We start from the raw sequence: 21,461 nt of genomic DNA, 5'->3' as shown, positions 1-21,461 counted from the left end.
CATCCCACAGCCCGACCTCTGGGAATGGGAATAGCCTGGCCTGGACAGAGGAGAGGGCACACAGGACATGCGGTTGGCTTTCGTTTTGGGGGAGAGGTGCCATTTTCCTCATGGAACTGGAGGTGAAACCAGGCTGTGGTGGGTGACGAGGTGGTGTCACGATACAGCTATCGCCTTCCACAGCGCGGCAGCCTGCTGCCGGAGAACCCGCTTCCCTCCCGCCTTCCTGTCGCCGAGGGGGGAACGAAGCCGATACGGGCACAATTCGGCGCTACCCGCTGCCAGGCGGCCCGGGGCCGGGCCCCCGCCAAGGCGGGGGGGGGGGTGTGTGGCTGCGTGGGGGCTGGTGGTGGCGGCGGCGGCGAACGCCCGGGCGGGAATAGCAGCGTGCCGCCATTTTAACTACGGGCGTCCCTCCGCGCGGCTGCGAGCGCCATGTCTGCTGAGGGCGGCTGCCCGTCCCCTGCGGCTGGGCCCGCCCCGTGCTACCGCCGGCACCCTCCCGGGTAGAGCGTCCGCTGGGCCGCCGCGGGTGTGCTGTGGGGACGGGGCGCTGCAGGTGGGCTCCGAGGCCGCGCTCTCGCTCTCCGCCGGGGCGGGTGAGGCTGAGCGGGCGCGGGGGCGCCGGGAGCGGGCGGGCGGGCGGGCAGGCAGCCCGGCGGGGTGCGGGCCGGGCCCGCCCCGCCGTGAGGCGAGGCGAGGCGAGGCGAGGCGCCGCCGGGATGCCTGGCAGGGTTTGATCCGCGGCTGAGCGAGAGCTGGCGCCGAGTTCCTCCTCTGACCCTGGCGGAGGGAAGAGCGTAGCTACCGATTGAAATTTAAAAAACAAACAAAAAAAAAAAAAAAAAAAACAAACCTCGCAAGGCCTCGCTTATGGGATCCTGGGTGAAAATCGAGACGTTTCTGCCCCACCGGGGGCTGTAACGCCCGAACAGCACGGGCCGGGTCTTCGTGTGGTGGGTTCCCGCTGCCATCTTGGCGAGCGGCCCCGAGAGCAAGTGCCGCTCCTGAGGGAGCGGGCTGTCGGTAGTCCGGGACTACGGAGAGGCTCGTGTCTAAAGGGTTGGCACGTAGGACGAGGGAAGGGTGGTTGGATTTTGTCTTCACAGCCTCCAAAAATAGCTGGCCCTGAGAAACCATTTTCACGTGGAGACTTTGGTCTGCGAGGTGCCCTAGATTTCTGTGGGAGATGAGGCTGCTTCTCCTTTGCCTTTTTCTGGAAGCGAAAACGTGATTGCTAGCACCAAAGATGCATAGCAACACTCTCTCCCGCTCGTAGGAGGCCGTGAGCAGTAACAACAAACCATTTACTGCCAGGTTTGAACACCTTGTTTTCCTGCGCGAAGCACAAAGTTTTGCAAGAGGTCAGGGGTTTGAAGTCCAGGCAGTAGAGCTGGTTGAGCTGTTAACTCGGGTCGGGTCAGTCACTTTATCACTGGTTATATTACTGTACTCAAACAATGGGGCTACCCATCTAACAGGAAGAGCAGTTAGCAGGATCAAGGGTTACTCAGATGCTTGTTTCTCTGTAACTTGTAATGTCACCAGGCCAGGTTCATGCTAAACCATAAGACTATAGAGTAATTTAGGCTGGAAGGGGCCTTCAGAGGCCACCTGGCCCAGCCCCCTGCCCAAAGCAGGGCTGACCTCAGTTGCATTAAGTTGCCTGCGGCCTTCTCCAGTCCGGACTTCAATTAGGAGCTCCTTTGTGTGAGTACTGAAAGATAAAATGGCTGCAGTCAAGCTGACTGTATCTGTTAATGAACCTGCAGGTCTTTCTCTCTCCATGTAGAAGGGGGCACATGCTAAAGGCTTTTCTTTCCAAAACAGGCTAAATACCAGTAACCTGTGTGTGCAGCTGAAAGCCTTGTGGGGAATTTGGCAGGATGAAGCCTGTCATTGTGGTGCATGGTGGAGCTGGCCGGATCTTTAAAGAACGAGAAGAAGGAAGTCGTGCTGGTGTTGTAAGAGCTGCGCTGCGAGGTTATGGTATCCTGAAACGGGGAGGCAGTGCCTTAGATGCAGTTGAAGAGGCAGTACAATCAATGGAAGATGATCCTCATTTTAATGCAGGTAATTTTTCAAGAATTAAGTGGGTTTAGAATCATCATGTATTTCAAGCGTTTTGCCCTGATGCTTCTGAAAATGCCGGCTTGCATTTTCTTTGAATTATGCACATTGCAGTGGAGTAAATAGTGGTGTCACAAAATAGTTTATTTTTCTGTATAATAAAATAGCATGGTATGTACCATAGTTTCTCATGAGTACACTTAGGCAGATGAGTTACTCTTCTCATTTTTCAGTGTTTTATACCTGCCATTTCATTCTTGTGGTGCTGTATTACTTTTCTGTAAATCCTTTCCCATTACTGTGCTATGTATTCAGTTTTAAGACATGGACTCCTTAATGGAGGATATGTTTAGTTAACGTTCACGTTTAAGGCACTTGAATATAGCTTGCAGCAATGTTTAAGCCTTAACGCTTGACCTTTACTATTGCCACAGGAATACTGTTCTTGGGGATTTTAGGTGTTTTTCTCTTAAGTAATGCTTGCAATTAGTAATTTTGTAAATAATAATACAGAAATAATGCAGTAATGGTATACAAGTCATGAATTTCTACAGTAAGGGTTCATAACTGGATTTCCTAATGATTAATGTTAATGTCAATAGTTGAATATTTTTCTCCTCTTTGTATGACCTCAAATTTATTATTTTAATGAATTTCAGTGAAAATATTTCTCCACCTCCACCAAGGTATGTCAGGAATGAACATGGAAAGACAGACCTGTCAGTGATTTAGATAACATAGGTATTGGTTATGCGCACACTTAGTTTGCAGAGATTCTCTTGTTCCTTCTCACCTTGTAATTGAGAGCAGGGGAGAGCTTTTACTTCATATGAAACTTCCAGTGTTTTGTTATTGACTTGGGTTGAGTATCTTGATTTTTAAAGGAATCAAGCTGAAATCATGAAGTGGACTTACAGGTGTGGTGTGTACTATTGTATAATTAACATCAGGGTGGCATTCTCTCATTTAATTTTTACTTCACTGGACTTGAGCCTTAAGCCCTTGTTCAGGTTTGTGCTGATCTAAATGGCAAGTAGTCTGGTAATCACTTACAGATACATCTAATTGTGTTAACACTCATTAGATACAGCTGCTCTCAGTAGCTGGCGAAAATGAGCTGAAAGCTATGTGAAGAGGGCCCTGATTGGAGTGGCTGTTTAAAACTCACTGTGTGGTATTTATCTTTGTAAAAGAAAATCAGTTTTACTGTAATATTTTCTAGGAAAACACAGACATTGCTAAGAGACAACAGTAAATATTGGGAAGAATGGGCATAAGCATCAAGTTGTGTCCTTTTTTTGAATGATGGGGTTTACCCCTGCTGTGTAGATGCATCTTGATGTAGGCTTTGGTGGAGAGGCTCAGAAGCTATACTGTTGGCTAAAGCTGCCATTTTAGTGACTTGTGTAGCGTCGTGAAGTCATCAAGTTCTGCTTGTGATGAGGAAGTGGCCTTGGTTATATTTCCTTCATGGGATCTCTTTGACTAGTAGTATTAACTAGCTTGGTGTGAATACTCCAGGTAGAAGAACTGTTATGATAGTGATCCTTGCACACTTTCCTCCTCAGCCCTTGCAGGACAGAGGACAGCTCTACAGGACAGATCTATCTACTTGTAGATAGAGGGAATTGGAGTACTCCTCTCAGTACCCCTGCCGCAATTTGGCTGATGTCAGACACCTTCATTATTTGTGTCCCTTTAGATTTTCCGTCTTCTGTTGTCTCTCTGGTTTTTTTCCTGCCCTTTGCTTCACAAGTGAGCCAAACTTTTTTTTTTTTTTTTTTTCAGTGCTGCTGCCAATGGGTACCATGGCCTCAGAGACAGGTAGTCCTTATCCATCATCCTGGAAGGCAGGTGAAAAGGCAGCCTGTAACCATAGAAGGAAGGATTCATCCTACCTCAGATAACCTGAAGTTTAGTATCTAGTCTTGCCGTGGTGTACAGACTTTCATGGTGGTCAGTGGAATGAGAAAGGGTGGCTATACAGCTCTCTGAGGCAAGTGGGATGAATTGTTCTTGGAGGGCACCTGTCTCCCTTCACCAACTGTAAAAAGAGGCTTTTGTAGGAAGCGGCCTTTGACTACAGGAACTGTCTGCAACTGTTTTCTGCTTAGGAAATTTTAGGAAATCCTAAAATGTATCCAAGAGAGATGTCCAGTAGACATAGGCTACTACTATTGCAGTGATGAAGGGGGCTGGTAGAGCTTCCCCTGGAACCATGGTTCTGGTCACTGATACTTGGGATGGGATTACCGTAGTTCTAGTGGGAGTTTCGTGATCATGGGCTAGAGAGCCTACCTTGTCAAAGGAAGCTAAAAGAGTATGGCAGGGTTTATCGAAGAAAACCAAGAAGACTTATTCCTTACACCAGCATAAAGGAGAAGCTGGAGGAATGATGTTAACATGGGTGGGACAAGGCAGTTACCTGTAAGGTCTCTACAGGTCAGTGTAGTCTAGATATTAACATGTTGTGAGTGGTGCAGGGCTGAAGTCTGGAATAGCTTATGCAGTCGGAGAGGAGCAAAAAATAACTTTTTGGGGGTGTGTCTGTGTGGCAGGGGGAGTTTTGGAGACAACAGAAATAAAAAAACCTGGTTTAGCTCTGTACAATATTCAAGTCTTTTCTACCTGAGCTACTGTGCAACTGCCATGATTTGTTTTGGTTTTTTAACTTCTTTTTAGGTTTAGTCTTCTCCATCCTTATTAGCAAGGCTTGTGCACTTGATGACTTACAACTGATTATTCCCGTGTGATACAGTTATTGGCATTATTTAAAAAAAAAACCTGCTATTTGCATTATCTCATTTTGTATCTCATTAATTTTCAATTAGGCTAGTAATAGCACCAGTAATTATAGAAGAAAATAACTACCCGACATTTTATTACTTAATTTTTTATTTTTTTTAACTCCTTAATCTAGTGTTTTTTATGTGGTAATGAAGAACTTGTTACTTCAAGCTTTTGTTACAGTAGTGAGTGAACACTTTTATTCTGCTCTGTCAATTTTGGCAGTTTCTTGGAATGCTATGTGACATTAATCTGTTGATAGGATTGACCACTGTGCTATTTTGTTGGGTTATATTGTATCCTCCTTTGGAAGAACTGTAAAGGTAAAATAGTTTTATGCACGCTTGAAGTGATCTGGGGGATGAAGAATTGTGGTCATGATTGTTTGTCATTTTAACTCTCATACCTAGTGTATCATTTTGGATGGGATTGGAAGTGTGTGTTTCATCTTATAAAGCTCAGATTTAAAGTAAGTGTTGTACCCTGTGAGACTGCTGTTAATGGTTGGATTTTTGTGGTTATACTCAGCAGTGTTTCTGCTGTTTTGTTTGTATGCAGGAGATACTTTCAATAAGTCAGACAACAAACTGGGAAAGAGAAAGTTTGCTTGATGAGACCTAATGATTGAATCATGTGATCGTTAGCTCTTAAAGACTTTCTTCTTTTTCCTTTCTCCCTGATTTTTTTTTTTTTTTTTTTTTTGTCTTTAGGCTGTGGATCTGTTCTAAATGAAAAAGGTGAAGTAGAAATGGATGCCATTATCATGGATGGAAAAACTTTAGACTCTGGAGCAGTATCTGCAGTTAAATGTATAGCAAACCCAATAAAACTTGCTCGACTTGTCATGGAAAAGGTATGCTGAATACGTACTTGAGTATGAAACATTTTTTCCCTTAGAACTTCATCCGGTATATTGATACACCTTGATGATGTTTGTGTAGCACTTTGAAGCAGGAAAAAAGGGAGAAATACATGATAGTGTTCGGAAACTATGGTCATGACCCTGAAGAACTTTTATTTTAAGGGGTTTTGAGAGGTATTTATTAAAAATAGCATTCTAAGGAAATGTAAGTTCTGCCATGCAATTGGAAGCTCAAGGAGAAACTGACATACACGTTGATCTGTATCTTCACAGCTGGTGTTCAAGATTTTAGGGTTGGTTTTGTTCACTTGTTTTTTGAAGAGCTTTTATGCTAGCCCTGAATTTTCTGCTTGATCTTGCAAGATTAAAGTTGGATAATATACTGGTGACTTTGCGATGACATGGAACTGAATTAAATGACCCAGTACCATATTTGGCCATGTAATGTGGTCTTACGTTGCTCTAGACAGCCTCCTCCGTTGTGACCTAATCAGATGCCTTAGTGCAAAGTCATGGTCTTCCAGCAGTAGAAGATAACATTAGCACTATGTGATGGTGACAGATTTTCCAAGAGAATCAGACTTACCAGGGCAGCAAATGATTATTACTTGACTTCTGACGTAAAGTTGATCCCGCTTTGCTCCACTAAGAAGTTATTCTAGTATCTTCCACAGCACACTTCTCTCATTTTTCACAAATGGTGCAACTGGTATGGTTCAGGATGGAGTAGGTTATTTGTGTGGTATGTGCATCTGTTTTACCGTTACTAGACTGTGACAGGGATCAAAAAGTTTGTACTGTCTTTGGAGTTTACATTTTTCATCCTGCTAGTGCATCTGCCCTGTTGTTGAAAAGGGTTCATGTTTGCAGAAACACTTATTAACAAAGAGCATTTATGTTTCTTTAACCTTTCAAAGTGACTTTTGAGAAAGCAAAACCTCTTTTGGTGATCTGTAAAGATGATTGAAATGTAATTTGTCCTCAACAGCCTCCAAAGAAGATAAGAATTATTTTTGCCCTTAATTGGAGGATGGTTCTGCTTTCAAAATCAGTCTAGTACGTCCAGTAGAAGACAATGTTAAAACTTGCAATGAATAAGCTTTTTGTTCCTTCATATTGGTTTTATTCTGTCATTTGGCTAGAACAAATGAATAGGTATAGCTGGTAGGCAGCTTCACAAGACGAAGTTTTTTAAAATTTGAGAATCTAAGTGGAGAGTTGGGGGAGAGCTGTTTTCTAGTGTGTTGGGGGAATGTTTTTTGTGGGTTGTTTTTTGTTTTTTTCCTGTAGATAACATCTTTTAATGCCCATTGTTCAGTTCATATTCCAGAATCACTTTTTTTTGTCTTCTCTGTGACAAAATCCCATTTAAGTTGACAAGAATATGAGAACATAACTTTCTAAAGTGTTTTTTTAAAAACCAAAAAACCCCAAACCAAAAAAACCTCTCTTTTGTCTTTCTTGTCTGTTATAAGGTCTTTCTCATCATTGTATGGTGCTTCTGGTGTTCAAAAATGTTGAGGCTAAATTTGAAAGGAAAACATAAAATTGAACTATACAGGACCAAGTACAATGGCGTAGCTCTAAAACCATGAAATTTTGTGGTAAAGTGTATTACTCTTTGCCCAGATGCAAAAAAAATCTGTGTAGATGACAAAGTTCAAATGTAAATTTTGGCCTAAATTGCTTGATGTATCTTGAGGTGAATTTCTGCTGCTTCTCCATCAGGTATTGTAAATGGGAATACCAACTGATGTTACTCTTCTGTTCATCTTGGACAGGAATTCTGGGACACCAAGCCAGGCTATTTCACAGTACACTTCGGAGTGTATTTTGTTTTGTTTTACTGTGCATAATTAAAAATATTTTCAACTCTGTGACCCATGGGTAATAAGACTAGTTTTCCTGGGGTCCTAAGCATGTTAGGATGCTTATTTCCCAGTGGCTTTGAGATGCCTGACTGCCTTAAGGAATTTTGAAACATAGAGGTCCCAAAACCAAACAAACCCAAAAACCCCTCCCCACCTGCTTGTAATTTTCTGTATTTCTGTTACTATTCTGGAACAATATGGGCTCCATCTGGTGGCCAGAGTGGCTCTTCTAGGTTGTTATTGTGCACATTTACCCTGTGTGCTGTCACATTCTCACTGGGCTCAAATATGTCCAAATCCATGGGATTGAAGAAAGGAGGGCAGCAGAATAATTTCCATTCATTATTTACTACGCTGTTGAACACGGCAGGCTCTAGAGATGGAAGGCTTTTAGTACCTTAAGTAATTCAACAAATCCTTGAGAAAGCAGTTCAATTCCTGTTATGTAGTGAACAAAAATAGAATGATACATTGAAATGGCACTTTTTTGTTGTTTTGTTTTTGAATGGGGCATGTAATCCCCCTCAGCTCCAACATTTCATTAGGTGGGCATCTTCTGAACATTAGAGCACTGATTCATTGGTGTGCATGAACCGTGTATATGTTTTCCCCTACTATATCATCCAGCCCTTTACATTAGACAGAGGAGAATTTAGCTTAGAACATAGACTTCTCAAGGCAAAGGTGCAAATTTTTGCTATGCTCTGCACACTGCCAGGGTTGTTAAATAAACAACAGTGATGGTCTGAATTTCAGGCCAGCTGCAGAAATTTGGGGGATTTTCTCTTTCCTGTTTCCCATGAAATTAACTAAATTTGCCAACATTTGTTGTTTGTTAGTAAGATCTCTAGAATCCTTTATTTATTTTTTTGTCCTTTTGGATTACTTTGTATAATTGTGTCCCAGAAAAATTAGGCACTTAAGAAAGTTAGCAGACTTATTCATGAAACTGTAGAAGAAGGATGACACAGAAAAATGTGCTTTTGGGTTGTTTGGCAATGTTCTACCAGCTCTTTTGATTGGTAAGATATGTTGAAAAGAAAAAAAAAATGCGCCTTAAGATACCTTCTTTTCAGTGAGGACTGAAAAAAACCCAACCCCAAAACAAACAAAAAACCCCCTATCATAGAAGCTTATTTCCTCTATGTGCACGTATTTCTTGTTTGCGCAGCTCAGGAAGGTGGGTATGTTATCAGAACCTGCATATGGGAGGGAACCCTTTGAAAAAGTTTTAAGAAATAACTTCCATTTTTTACAATAAAACTTTTTGTTTTTAAACTTATTTAAAGGACGATATACAGTCTTAATTGCTGAAGAAAGCAAGTGATGAAGGACACAGCCTTCTGATACATTGAACTTTTATTTTGACTTCATCTGTATTTCCTAAAAAAAAAAAAAAAAAAACCCAAACAAAAAAACCCTACCAAAACCCCAAACCAATTTGAATTATTGGGTTGTGTGCTTCTGGTGGTTTGGTGGCAATGGCAGAGGGGGGCAGTATTGCACAAAGAAGTTGGCTTTCAAGTGGAAGAAACCTAGCTTTGTTAGAAATAGGTAGGTCATACTGTCTGGTAACATCACTCGGCATGTAAGCCCGTTGTCCGCTCTTTCACATATACAGAGGACTTTTCCCTTGTAAGCCTTATTCTTGTTCCCTAAAGCAATAGTCTTATGAATTGAGGGCTTAATTTGTCAATAAAAAGGCATTTAAATTTTCAAAAATGTCTGATGTCAGGGCCACAACATCAGGAACGTTTCTAAAGTGTAGTCACATTTCCCACTTCTGTAACTATCTGAAGGGGTTAGTGCAGAGGCTTTAATAAGCTTAAGTAGAGATCAGTGTCCGTGGTTTGGGAAGGGGTTTGGCTGGAATCCTTTAAAACAATGCAGTACTATGGGTTGGTCACAGTAGTGATTGCTTGTCATTGCTTTAGAAATCAACAGAAGTTGATGGTCTGCAACATCTTTAAAAGTCTGAAGCTTTGAGAGTGTAAATGTCCTGAGGAATGCAGCATGTCACAGAAATACCCAACCTCTGGCATCCTCGCTTCAGTCTGAGAGCCGAGTATGTGCCACTTTGGTGCCCTGCAAGGCTCTGCAGGCCTGCAGCCTCCAGCATCACGTGGTTGTACTTTTTGGACCTCACCTGGTACCTGTGTGCTGTGCTGCTGCATGGACATAAAAGCTTGCTTGAAGTTAGGTGCTGTGCTCTGAAATGACTCCATACGGTATAGTCAGACCACCACTTCTCCAAAACCCTCCTGGGCTTTGATGAGCAATTAACAGCAGTGTAGTGGTCCAAGAAGTTGATGCTTATTTTTGGAAACAGATGTAAAAAAAAAAAAAAAAAAAAAAAAATGGGGGGGGGGGATTTTAGAGGTCCTACTAAAGTATAAGGATTAATGAAACAAATTTATCTGGGAAGTTTCTCTAAAACGTGAATTAACCAAGCTGTACAGACTTTGAAGCATGGATTTAACTAAGGCTGTTGACTTAAAATCTGGTCTAAGTGCTTTGCTAAATAAAGGAATCAAAATAGAGCTTCTGCAAATGTTAGAAGAGAGCAAACATTTTTCGGTCAAACCTGTTAGAACAGTATTCCATTCTTGAATTTGAAATTCTGGGTCTGTAAGAGTAGCAGCTAGTTGAAGGAAATACTTAAAATAAAATGGTTGAGCTGATGTTAAGAAACACTTCAGTGCATGATATTTACATTTTTTGGTTATTGTACTCTTACGAGGTGTAATACCTTCAAACAGAACAGGAATTTATTTACCATTCTTTCCTTCTGAGTAAAATCCTTCTAGATCTCTTAGTTAACCGGACAAAACAGTTCAGTTAAGTAGTGATTTGATGATTGACTGGAAACAGTACAAGGAAGTTGCATGCAAAAGAGCAAGTTTACCAATTTTTCTTTCTCCCATTATAAGTATTAAATAGATAAATGCAATTCTTTTCTACTATTGATGAAAGTTTGTGTTTTGGAGAGCTGAAATTTTTTTCAGGTAGTGGAAGAGGATGTAGGCATAGAAATCTAGAAAGTTTAAAAATAAAACAAAATTTGGAATTTTCTTTGTGTGGATACTTCTAAAAATAAAGAGTGCTTGTACAAAACTGCTCAGTACAAGACCAAACAAGAATTGTCAGTGAATCTCCTGTCTGTCTTCTGCAGACGAAGCACATGCTGCTGACTGACCATGGTGCACACCTCTTTGCTCAGGCCATGGGTATTCCTGAGACTCCAGGGGAGAAACTCATAACCGAGAGATCCCGGGAGAGATGGAAGAAGAACCTTGAGCCAGATTCCAACCCTGAAGAGTTTCAGAAGTAGGGTTTTTGTAAAATATTTTTTCTTTTTAAATTCAGGTAATTTAATTTATGCTATCAGTTAAAAAAAAAAACAAACAAACCAAAGCTTGAAGGCCTGTATGCAGACTTGAGAATACTTCAGTTCCAAGTATTACATGGTTTGATACAGTCTTCACAGTATGTCCTCAGTGAAAGTAATGAAAAATCAAGCTTTCAGTTAATTTGCTCAAGTGTAAGTGACTGGAACAAACTTGAACAAACTTGTTGATGCTTAAGATTGTCAGTCACTTTGACAGAGCATAGGTTTTGTGGCATTAATGGAGAACAAGGTTAGAACTTGTTATTGTTCTTAAAATCACCAGTTTATCGAGCAGCTTTAATAAACAGCAGGCATCACTTTGTATAGTTCTTTTCCATGAAGGAACTGTGATTCTAAAATATCCTCAGTCCACATTTTAAAATGAGTCCATGAAAAAAAAATACAAAATTAATAAAGCTGATCTTTGTTAAGTAGATGATCAGATGTGTCTTTAAACTGGATTAGGTAGTTAAACGACATCAGATTTTGACTAGTAACTCCTCCTGAGTGCTGATTGTGGCTTTTGGTTATTGTAGATAGGAATGACAAAATTGACCAAGAAGTTTGGTGTAATGGTTGGTGTGAAGAGGGATACTACTGGATGGTATTGCACAACAGAAAAACGAAAGTCACTTGAAAAATAAGCAAGTCTCATATAAAGTAAAGAGGAAGGTGAGGTGGGCAGGAAAGGAAGCAAAATCATCAAATGTCAAAAATGTTTTTTATGCCTGTGAGGTAGGCATAAATACTAAATTGTTTTGAGCTTCCATTTGTATGTTAATGGTTGTGGCATAGGAAAGCACTGTATTATATAATATAAATGCTGTATTACATGTTGTTCATCTGTTCTGTGAAACGGTAATGAGAGAAGCAGAGCTGAAGAATTAGTAGATCAAAAGGAGGAAATTTCTTCTGTGGGCATCTTTAATTAAAGTCCATGAAATGAGGCTATAAACTACAAGCTATGTGTTACTGTCAGTAAATTGCTAGAAGGAAAAACAAATTCATGAGGCAAGTGTAAATATGGTCTTGTAAACAAAGCAAAGTTGTTCCTTGACCATAAGGTCTCAGTCGTAGTTCATCTTGTATCCAAAAGAAGTTTTCTTTTGATCCATGGTCTGTCCAAGGACTGTGTGGTATTATAATTAGTTATGAAGGATTAGAGGATGGCGTAGCCCCTCCTGCCACTTGGTCTCCTGAATATGTAAGTTGGAATGGCATGGCTTCTGAGTCTCCATTCATTCTTTATAACTGCTTAATTATTTTTTTTCTTGTAACAGTATTAGGTATCTTCAATTTCAGCATTGTCTTGTTCTGAAATATCTGATAATAGAAGGCTTGTGTATTTTTGAAGGGCTCAAGACTTTTTCCTGTCTTAGCCATGCTGTTCTTTTTCTGACAGCCAGTGCCCAAAACATCAGCACAAGTTTGCAAAGTTGAAAACCGGTCTTTTTTTATGCAAGCCCATTTGTTCCTGTATCACATGTGGAATGTTCTTTTTCCTGTTATGTCCACAGTGATTATGCAGAAACTTGCCTGGGGCGAACAGGCAGAAGGTGAAGTAGTGTTAGTCAGAGGCAAGATAATACCAGATCACACTGGGAATTTGAAGGTTGGTGTGTACTTTGCTTCCAGTCCTCTGGTCCTAACAATGTTGGAAACCTTGGGGGTTCACAGCTTTCCAAGCCAAGTTTGCTGTTTCCAGAAGAGAGACCTTTCTCTTCCGCTGGTTAGAAGCGTGCATTCATTTATGCTAAAAGCTTATGATTCCATTGCACTTACGACAAGGCATCTTGTACACGTTTTGCTGAGAATAGGATGTGGTTTGTTTTATCTTCAGTCTCTCACTCCAAAGATTCTGACCATACCTTTGTCAAGAAGGCTGGAGATTGCCTGAGAACCCCTCAGAAAGGCAGTTGAGTCTGGCCATAAGGTAGTAAATCTGTGAATCACAGTGCAAGAGTAACTCGAGGAGGTATTAATTAACAAGGGCCCTGATAGCAATCGACAGAAAACGCTACTATTGATGCAGGGCTAAGAGTCAAAATAGCAGATGCCTTATTAGTTGAATGGGGATAGAATAAGTACATGTAACTTCATGAGTACTGGATAATGAAAGATGTAGACAAAAGGGAATGAACAAATCCAACTGATCCATTCTGTGTCACAGTCTGTGCAGTATATAAGAATAATTCTTGATTGAACAAAATCGTTATTACTAATAGCATCCTCTGGTATACTGCAGGTACTTGTTGAGGTTCTTGCTACTGTCACTAACGAATAGAGAGATAGTTATAATATGGTATCTCTACTTAGTTTGCCTGCCTTGGTGATGTTTCTGAGTCAACTAGCTATGCAACAGATTATTTATATCTTCTTTGCCTTTGTTCTGAAGATGAACAAAGAAAATATGTGACACTGAAGCAATAAAAAAGTTTAAAGGGACAGTAAGAAATATAGTGTATTTGTCTGTTTGCTCCACGGCAGATAAGGTATGTCAGACGCATTCACTTTGTTATTTATTGCCAGTTGAGCTTTTGTACCAAAACAGATAGCTGCTGCGTATGTGATTTGTGCACTTTCATTATTCTCACAATTGCTTAAGGTAAATACATACTTAGGAAAATGTATGTCTGGATGCACCTTTCTTAAGGTCTCAGGAGGATCTAACTTTAGTTGGTTGAAAGGTGCCACATGAGTGTGCAAGGGAGTACTGAATTTACTGATATTCTTTTCAGCAAATCATTTGTAACAGATGGATGGGTGGGAAGCCCATCTGCACCATCATATCAGTTTGAGTTGAGGTCCGTCTCCACATAAATGTCAGAGCAGTTTGTAAGGCCTGTGATTCATCAGTCAACTTTGAATTGCTGTGAATGAAGTGTAGGGACTGACAGTATGATATTTTACATCAGCAGCAGGGAACAGGAAGTTGCTTCTCTGAGAAATTGACTGTGGGTTTCGTGGTACACAAGGACTCTGACTTAATTAGCTTAGATTTTGTGGGGCTATAGAAAGACCCTCACCAGTGGCCAAGCAACTTCCAAAGATATTCCTGTTGCAGTCTCCTGTTGAGCAGTTCCTTGAAGGATTGTTACAAATTCTTTTCCTGTGTGGAGGGATTTAAATTTTTTTGGTATACCTCTCCTAGCTAGAGACTGTTTTATGTTCCTGCATGAATTGCCAAGATTGGAATATTGGAACACTCAAAACTGTTGCTTCTCAGTAATGTCTTGCTTCTCAGTGCAGCAACAGTTACAGTAAGTTACAATAGCCCTTTTTTTTTTTCTGAGTATGAATACATGTGTATATTTTAAGCAGCTTATTATATATGACTTTTCTGTGCTGAAGAAATAAAGCAATAGTTGAAACTTCTATTTTCTTCAGTGCATGAAGATTTTTAAGCTGATGTGTGGTTTCAACAGATTCTACGGGCCAAGTGATTTAAACCTCAAGATTGCGTAGCTACAGAGTACAAAGATGAAAATTTGCATTAATGATGGGTTGTGAACAATACTAGTTGAAAGGCACATAAATAACTTTTTTTTTTTTTGGTGGCATTTAAACATTTAGGAGAATAAGGAAGAGGAAAGAGGAGGAACAGGAAGGAAATGATTCAGTGCATGCATAACATTACTGTCCTTTTCTGTATTCACTTGTTTACATGCATTGTCATTAATAATTCCGGTTAACCTCCTGTTGAGACAGTGGAGACAATTCTTGCATCTTTGAGTTGCTATTTAGGGGAAAGTTGTGTTTCAGGTGTGTCACAGCCAAAAAACTACTCCAGAACTATGATAGCTAAAAATATTTCTGCCCTGCATGCTTTTGTTTCGTGGGTTTTTGCCTCCCCAAATCAAAGTTTCCATGCTACGAAGATAAAGCAGTCATGGGGGGAGATGAAAAAAAATTGAGTGTTTTCTACTCTGTTAAATATAAAGCTATGAGAATTGTTGCATATTGCTTGTTGGTTTTGTAATGAGAAGCATGGTAAAAAATAGCTTTATGATGAGCAGTAATTTTTTTGCAGTAATCTTTTTTAAAGTTACCTGGAGAAGAAATGCAACATGCTTTGGCAGGTATGCTTTAATTCTACCTAATTTTGTGAACTGTTTTTCTTGGCAGAGACCTTGGAACAGTCGGTGCTGTTGCTATAGACAGTGAAGGAAATGTAGCTTGTGCAACATCCACTGGAGGACTCTCTAATAAACTGATTGGCCGTGTTGGTGACACAGCATGCATAGGTATGGGGTCTTGCCTCTCATTTTTTGGAGGTATCTTATTTAAAGAAAGAAAAAAAGAAAGCAAAAAAGTATTGCACAGTCTCCTTTTCAGTTGTGAAATGAAACATAAATACTGGTACATCTGAAATGGAGGTCTAACATTCAAATGTATCAAAGCTGAAGCTCCTTAACACAATGTGGAGATTGCAAGTAAGGATTGGGAGTAGAGGTGTAGTGCTGTCATTATTATCATAATCCAACACTTTTCTGTCTGGAAAATGGGGATGGGAATTCCTTTTTTCTGTCCTTTCCTGAATGCTAACATTATTTTTTTTTTCTATTTCCTGTCTGTTCATTCTGATAAAACTCTCCTTTTGTATTTCTGTGCTTACAGCTAAGTCAAAAAATGTAGCCTGTTCCATACTAAGATGCTGTTTCCTTGGTACTTAAGGAAGTAGGTGTAATTGTAATTACTGTTCATTATAGGAGTGAGCCAATTTTGTAAAATGACTGGCAACTTTGAGTAAATTCCTGTTCTTAGAGAGCCCTGATAAGACTGCTTCAGAGCCTAATAGATGCGGTGTGGAATAAAGGAAATATTTTAAGAGATCTCTTATCCAAGTACAAAGAGACATTTGAAATCCTTTCCGCAGACTTCCTCCTCTCATGGGACAGACTTGCCATTTGATTGCTTCAGAGTTCTACCATACAGTTGGGATTTAAAAAATAATTATTTTTAGTAAAACATGTTCCAAACTCAAATAGCACTGCTGTTGGCAGTACATGATTATTATAAAACTAATACTAACTTTCTCTCGCACCCTAAGTTGCTGTGTTTTGGTACCCTCTGCATGCATTTTGACAATGATTTTCAGCTTCATTTCTGACTGCAGCCTTCTGACTGCAAGCACCCTTTTCTTGTGTAGATCATGTTCAGGGCTCCTATAGTATGGGACGTAGGTCTGTGAAGGACAAGTGAACCTGGGCACTCTTGAGCATATTGCTTGTAACTTTTGCTCTTAGTAGACATCTGCAGGATTGGATACAGAAATGCTAGCTGTCCTTTTAAATATTAGAGCCTTTTGAAAGGGGGCTTTGACAGACTGATTGTGGCAGTGTTTTTCCATGTGTAAATCGGGTTCCATTGAAAGGGTCTGATCTGATCAAGAAAGTACAGAAGGGAAGAAACTTTCATTGCTCTTCTGTGCTGCTTTCCCCTCCCCCAGTACCTTGTTTATAATGCTGTGGTATGTTCCTCCCCAGCTCCTGGGAAATATTTTTCTTAGGAGATGTGCTAGAAACATGGGTGTTGAGCAAGCGGAAGCTTGGTGGTGAGCAGGGTGTGGAATATGCCAGCAAAACAAGGATGGGAGGAAAAAAAAGCGGGGCGGGGGGGGAGCATGTTCAACAGAAGAAACACTGCTTGTGGTGAGGATTGCAAGATCCTTCGGGGGTGCTTCGTGATGCTTCACTAGGGCCCAGGCTCTTCAAATCTCTTACCTGCTTTTTCTGTTGCAGATAAGTTCCCCTCAAACTTGGTAAATTCACCAATGTCCTCACAAGATCTTCCTTCATATCTTCTCAATTGGTAATGTTGTATGACCTGGCACTCTGCATCCCATCACTAGTTTGCTGATGCTCAATATACCGTCCCTTCCTGTTCTGGAAGATACTTTTGCCTATCCCTGCTGCTTCTGCTTCTTGTACCACAAGCAGATCACTAGTCTTCTAGCTCTCTCAACTTGGCAACTGACTTCATCCAGCTCTTGTTGCTCTCTCTCATGTTTTTTACTTTTCAAACTGATGCAGAAATGAGAAAGAAGTTTGTTACTGACACTTTGCTCCCAGGTGTGCACAGAACTGCCGGCCCTTTAGGAAGAAATGTTCAGTACCAATTTTAAACAATGCAGAGCTTGCAGATTTTATTACAGAACATTGCTGCCTATTTTTTTTTTTTTTTCCTCTCTGAAAAGGAAGTGGAGGTTATGCTGATAACCGCTCCGGTGCCACTTCAACCACAGGACACGGAGAGAGCATTATGAAAGTGGTCTTAGCCCGACTGATCCTCTATCACATGGAGCAAGGTATATTCCAAACTTCCTGTGAGTTGAAATAATGAGGCTAGGAAACGTTGCCTAATGACAGGTTTCAGTTTATGTACTTATCATCCTACAACGGTTGTCAGAAGAGTTGTTCCCAGGGTTATGTGGATGGGTCACCTCTCTTTAAAAATGAAATGAAGTACTAAAGTATTAATAAATCTAAAATAGCCTTAAGTGGACAGAAATATCTATGCTGCTTGATGTTTAATCATGCTTTAGATTAATGTAGGTTGGAAGACATTATTGTCTACTTTTGTTTAACTGAAGTTCTCTTTAATAATTTTTTCCCAAATTTAAACTAAAATTTTGTGAACAAAGCAACAGAGAACAAGTAAAAGGAAGATATGTTTAAGGAAGCAGTAGAGGAGGGCTAGAGATAGATAATCAGAGCTGAAATAAGGAAAGCATAGGATATCACCTTTCTAATAAACTGTAAAGGTCTTTATTTTAACAACTCTGATTATAGCAACAGAAATGCTTTTAAGATGTTTTAACTATGATTTAAATTTTCATTTTGTTTTGGAAAATACACTAAACTGACTGGGTGGGTATGTGGTAAACAGCTGACACAGTATGTCTTATGTGACTGTAATATAATCTGACTGTGAGATGACCCTTTGGAGCTTTACCTTCATGAGTTAGTCTGTCATCTAACCCCTTGATTATATTACAGCCTGTAAACATAGCCAGACAACATACTTCTATTGCATGCAGTTGAAGAACCATTAATATAGATATCACCATTATTTTTAGAAAGCCGTAGCTTTTGAGCAGTACAGTGTAGCTTGCTTTGAGATCAACTGAAGTGGAAATAGTTGGAAAACTTTCAATTTACATTTTCATTGGAGAAGCAGTAAGTAGAGAGACAAGTAACAGCTGACAATATTTTTGTTACACTTTATAGAGCTGTTTGCATATAATGGGTGCATTTCTCTGTAAATCTCTTGGCTAATGTGATAGTTTCAGCATAAAATACAACCTACAGATTGTTTCCCAAAGCTCTAACACATTATGATCTCCCCTTACTCTCTCTGTTATGTCCCTAGCTATTCAATTTGTGACTGGCCTTCTAAGCTGTATTTAGTCTAAACTGTGTAAACCAGTTTCTTCTCTGGCTTGAAGTTAACTGCATTGCAAAACCTATGCGCTGATAGCAGTTACCTGGCTTGTGATCAATCAGTATGAAAGGCAAATGAGGCTCAAATTAAAAAGTTTTTTAGAAAAAGAAAAAAGAAAATGAACCCACATGTGTGCATGTTTAATTGGTTTGCACTTGTTCACCCTGCCCATGCTTGCTCTACCTTCATTCATCCTGCCCAGAAGTATAACTCAGCTGCCAGGAAAATACGTCAGCAATAGACTTCCCCCCCCCCCCACGTTTCCATGAAGGCACTGAAAACAAACCCTCAAGTTACTGTAACTTTTTGAGTCCTTGAACGGTCAACTGAAGTTGCATATTTAAGAATAACTACAGAGCTCTTTCATAATTCTGTTCATCTATTCAGTAATTCACACAGTAAATATCTTCTTTTGGACCAACGTTGTGAAACTTGCTTTCATATTTCAGGAGTGAATTGCTTTGCCAGTCTTAACAGCTGTTGGAATCTCTGTCTTATGGTGGCAGCTGTTGTCTTGATGAAAAATCAAACAGTGAAATGCTGACCCTTTGAAGTCAGTGCCACTGACTTGAATAGTCACAGTGTCACTCGTAACGTCAGAGAAAGGAGCTTTATCCTGTCAGTCACCAGTGCTGTGAATAATTCTGACTCTGCTGGTTTTGTTTGGTTTTAACTCAAAATTTGGAGGGAAGGCATGAAGGTCAGGTTTTGTTCTGCAATCTAAGCTGCATAACATTACTGATGGTATATATCTTAGAACAATTAGGCTGAGCCAACTGCATTCCTGAATATACATTCAAACTTGTAGTGAACAAATATTCTGCAGCCATTACAGACTTGTGTGTATGATGTAGACATTAACTTTGTTTTATTTAGAAAATAGTCCTGTTAATATGAATTAACTGTAATGAAAAGATAAAGTTGCTTTGCTGGTCCTTTCTCTGATGTGTAGTACATTGAGTCCTCGTCTTGCCTGATACTTTCAGAAGTTTCAGGAAGAGTAATGTTTGATGTCTGCTTTTGATAAATTACGACAGTGTGAAGTACATGCTTTGAGCTCCATTGCAGCCAGTGGACTTGGAACATAGATGATGATTGAAATTTTTGATTGCTTTAACATGTTTTTTTCCAAATTGTAAATGCTTTAGACCTACCTTGTGACAAACCTTTGATGGAAAGCGTGCAGATTGGCATTTTTCCCTTCAAATGATGGCATAAGAAATGCTGTGTCTTGAACATAGAGTTGATGAGTTAGTCTATATCAAACACTGAAACTAAATTACAATCTGAAGCTATTTAAATCCTGTCTTTGTAGCAGCACCATACCATAGCAGCTATTAGCAACTGTCCAGGGCCTTCCTATAAACAGTTCCTTTGCTACATTGGAAATTTCTTGCTGATTTAGTTGAAGGAGGAATTAGATTTGGCTGGTTCTTTGGAAGGGGTGAAACTTGAAGGGAATTTTAAAACTTATTTCAAGACAGACACCATGAAGTTATCTTGTTCTTCCTTGTTTCAGGACTGTCACCAGAGATGGCTGCTGACACTGCATTAGACTACATGAAGACACGAGTTGGGGGCTTGGGGGGTGTCATTGTTGTTAACAATTCAGGAGAGTGGGCAGCAAGGTTCTCCACCAAGCAGATGTCCTGGGCTACTGTAAAGGATGACCAGCTGCATTATGGGATTTATGCTGGGGAGAGGCATACAAAATCTGTTGATGAAGCACTTACATTGGAAAGTGAGGGATTCTGAGGATGAAGAAATATTGACTGAGGTAGAATGGAGATCTCCAGTTTTTGCTGGAGGACAATGACAGTTGATGTCGTCTTTCTGAAAGACCTGTACTCTCTTGATTGGTTCACTGACATTGCCACATTTACAGTCAAAATGAAATCTGGGCATAGCTCTTCAGTGGTCATGGATATATGTGTAGTGTTTATTAATACCTTTGGGAAGTCGGGAGATCCTCCTTTTCTAGATGAGAAAGAGAATGGTCAGTAGGTTTCCTGGTCACCATGCCTGAATCCTACATTAAACGGAGCCTAAGTTTCCGTATTAGAGGAACTCCTTTCCATGCCCATTCTCAGAGACTGCTGCCAGGATGATTTCAGAGATTAATACCTATTAATTAAAAACTTAATTTTGAAAATTGCATTGCTCTCCAGTCATCCCATGATAACAAAATGCTAACTGTCAGTGAAATACCACCAAACAGCAGTGAAGAGTTAAGACTACGTCATTGTCACAGGCTTGATGTAACTGTCAGGGGAAATAATAATGAAGTAAAGAAAATAACTTTTCTCCAGACATGGGAAACATGGTGTTTCTAAGGAGTCCTATTTTATTCCATTCATTGGCATCAGACCTACAATTAAAAAACAGACACCACAACAAAGTAGGCTACAATATTTCGAAGTATATGGGGATAGTTAACAGGAAAGATATTATTGACTTAGTATCTGGAGTAGTAATAAAGAAAGTCATGATTTGAATAAATATAAATAAACCAGCAATCTTTACTACTCAAATACAAAGGTGATAGGCACCTTTTAAGTGTAAACATGAGACGGAGATTAACTGGAAAAATAATTATCTAAATCAAGTGATAAAAGCAAGCTGTACTAAAACAAATAAAACTGCCTCTTAACAAGCTTCTTGTCTGAAGTCTGAAATGTTTTCTGGAGAGGTTTTCTTTTTAAAAAAGAATTGATGTTCTGCATTACCTTTAATACAGTTTCTTCATTAAGGTTTTGTAGTTTTAAAAGAAAGACCAAAATTTCTTTTCCCTGTTTTCTGACTTAACGACATAATTTTTTTGTGTTAAAACTGTGTAATAATTTTATGGATTTTAGCTGGCGACTAGGTTTCCTCTGTGGACAGATTTGTAGTTAAAATTGCATGCCATCATACTGTGGAATGTTCCCTTTACAAGATAACCCAAATAAACATAGCAAAAATCTTAAATCATAGTGTGAAACTACTCATACCTGCGTCCCAACTACAATAAGCTGTGTTACTGAGTTGGTTCAGACAGAAT

General features: G+C 40.0%; 1 protein-coding gene across 4 annotated transcripts; it reads left to right on the top strand.

Moving 5' to 3' along the window:
* Positions 1-403: 403 nt before the first annotated feature.
* On the top strand, positions 404-21,076 carry ASRGL1 (asparaginase and isoaspartyl peptidase 1). 4 transcript variants are annotated; one of them, XR_011328369.1, is made up of 8 exons: positions 404-559; positions 1,831-2,073; positions 5,568-5,710; positions 10,763-10,917; positions 15,104-15,222; positions 16,720-16,789; positions 17,175-17,285; positions 19,941-20,180. XR_011328369.1 is itself a non-coding variant. In XM_069804615.1 (7 exons), exons 2-7 carry the CDS (start codon positions 1,887-1,889, stop codon positions 20,174-20,176), a joined length of 951 nt encoding a protein of 316 aa, XP_069660716.1. In that variant the 5' UTR covers positions 412-599; positions 1,859-1,886; the 3' UTR covers positions 20,177-21,076. The 4 variants fall into 4 exon arrangements, 3 of the variants coding, with proteins under 3 accessions (XP_069660716.1, XP_069660715.1, XP_069660714.1); XM_069804615.1 differs by lacking the exon at positions 16,720-16,789 and having other exon boundaries at positions 412-599; positions 1,859-2,073; positions 19,941-21,076; XM_069804614.1 differs by lacking the exon at positions 16,720-16,789 and having other exon boundaries at positions 413-599; positions 19,941-21,076.
* The last annotated feature ends 385 nt before the right edge of the window (positions 21,077-21,461 follow it).

Source organism: Haliaeetus albicilla, chromosome 17, assembly GCF_947461875.1.
Source record: "Haliaeetus albicilla chromosome 17, bHalAlb1.1, whole genome shotgun sequence".
In the NCBI taxonomy this organism is placed as follows: domain Eukaryota; kingdom Metazoa; phylum Chordata; class Aves; order Accipitriformes; family Accipitridae; genus Haliaeetus; species Haliaeetus albicilla.
The sequence above is the reverse complement of the archived record's forward strand: the minus strand, read 5'-3'. Positions and strand labels throughout refer to the sequence as shown.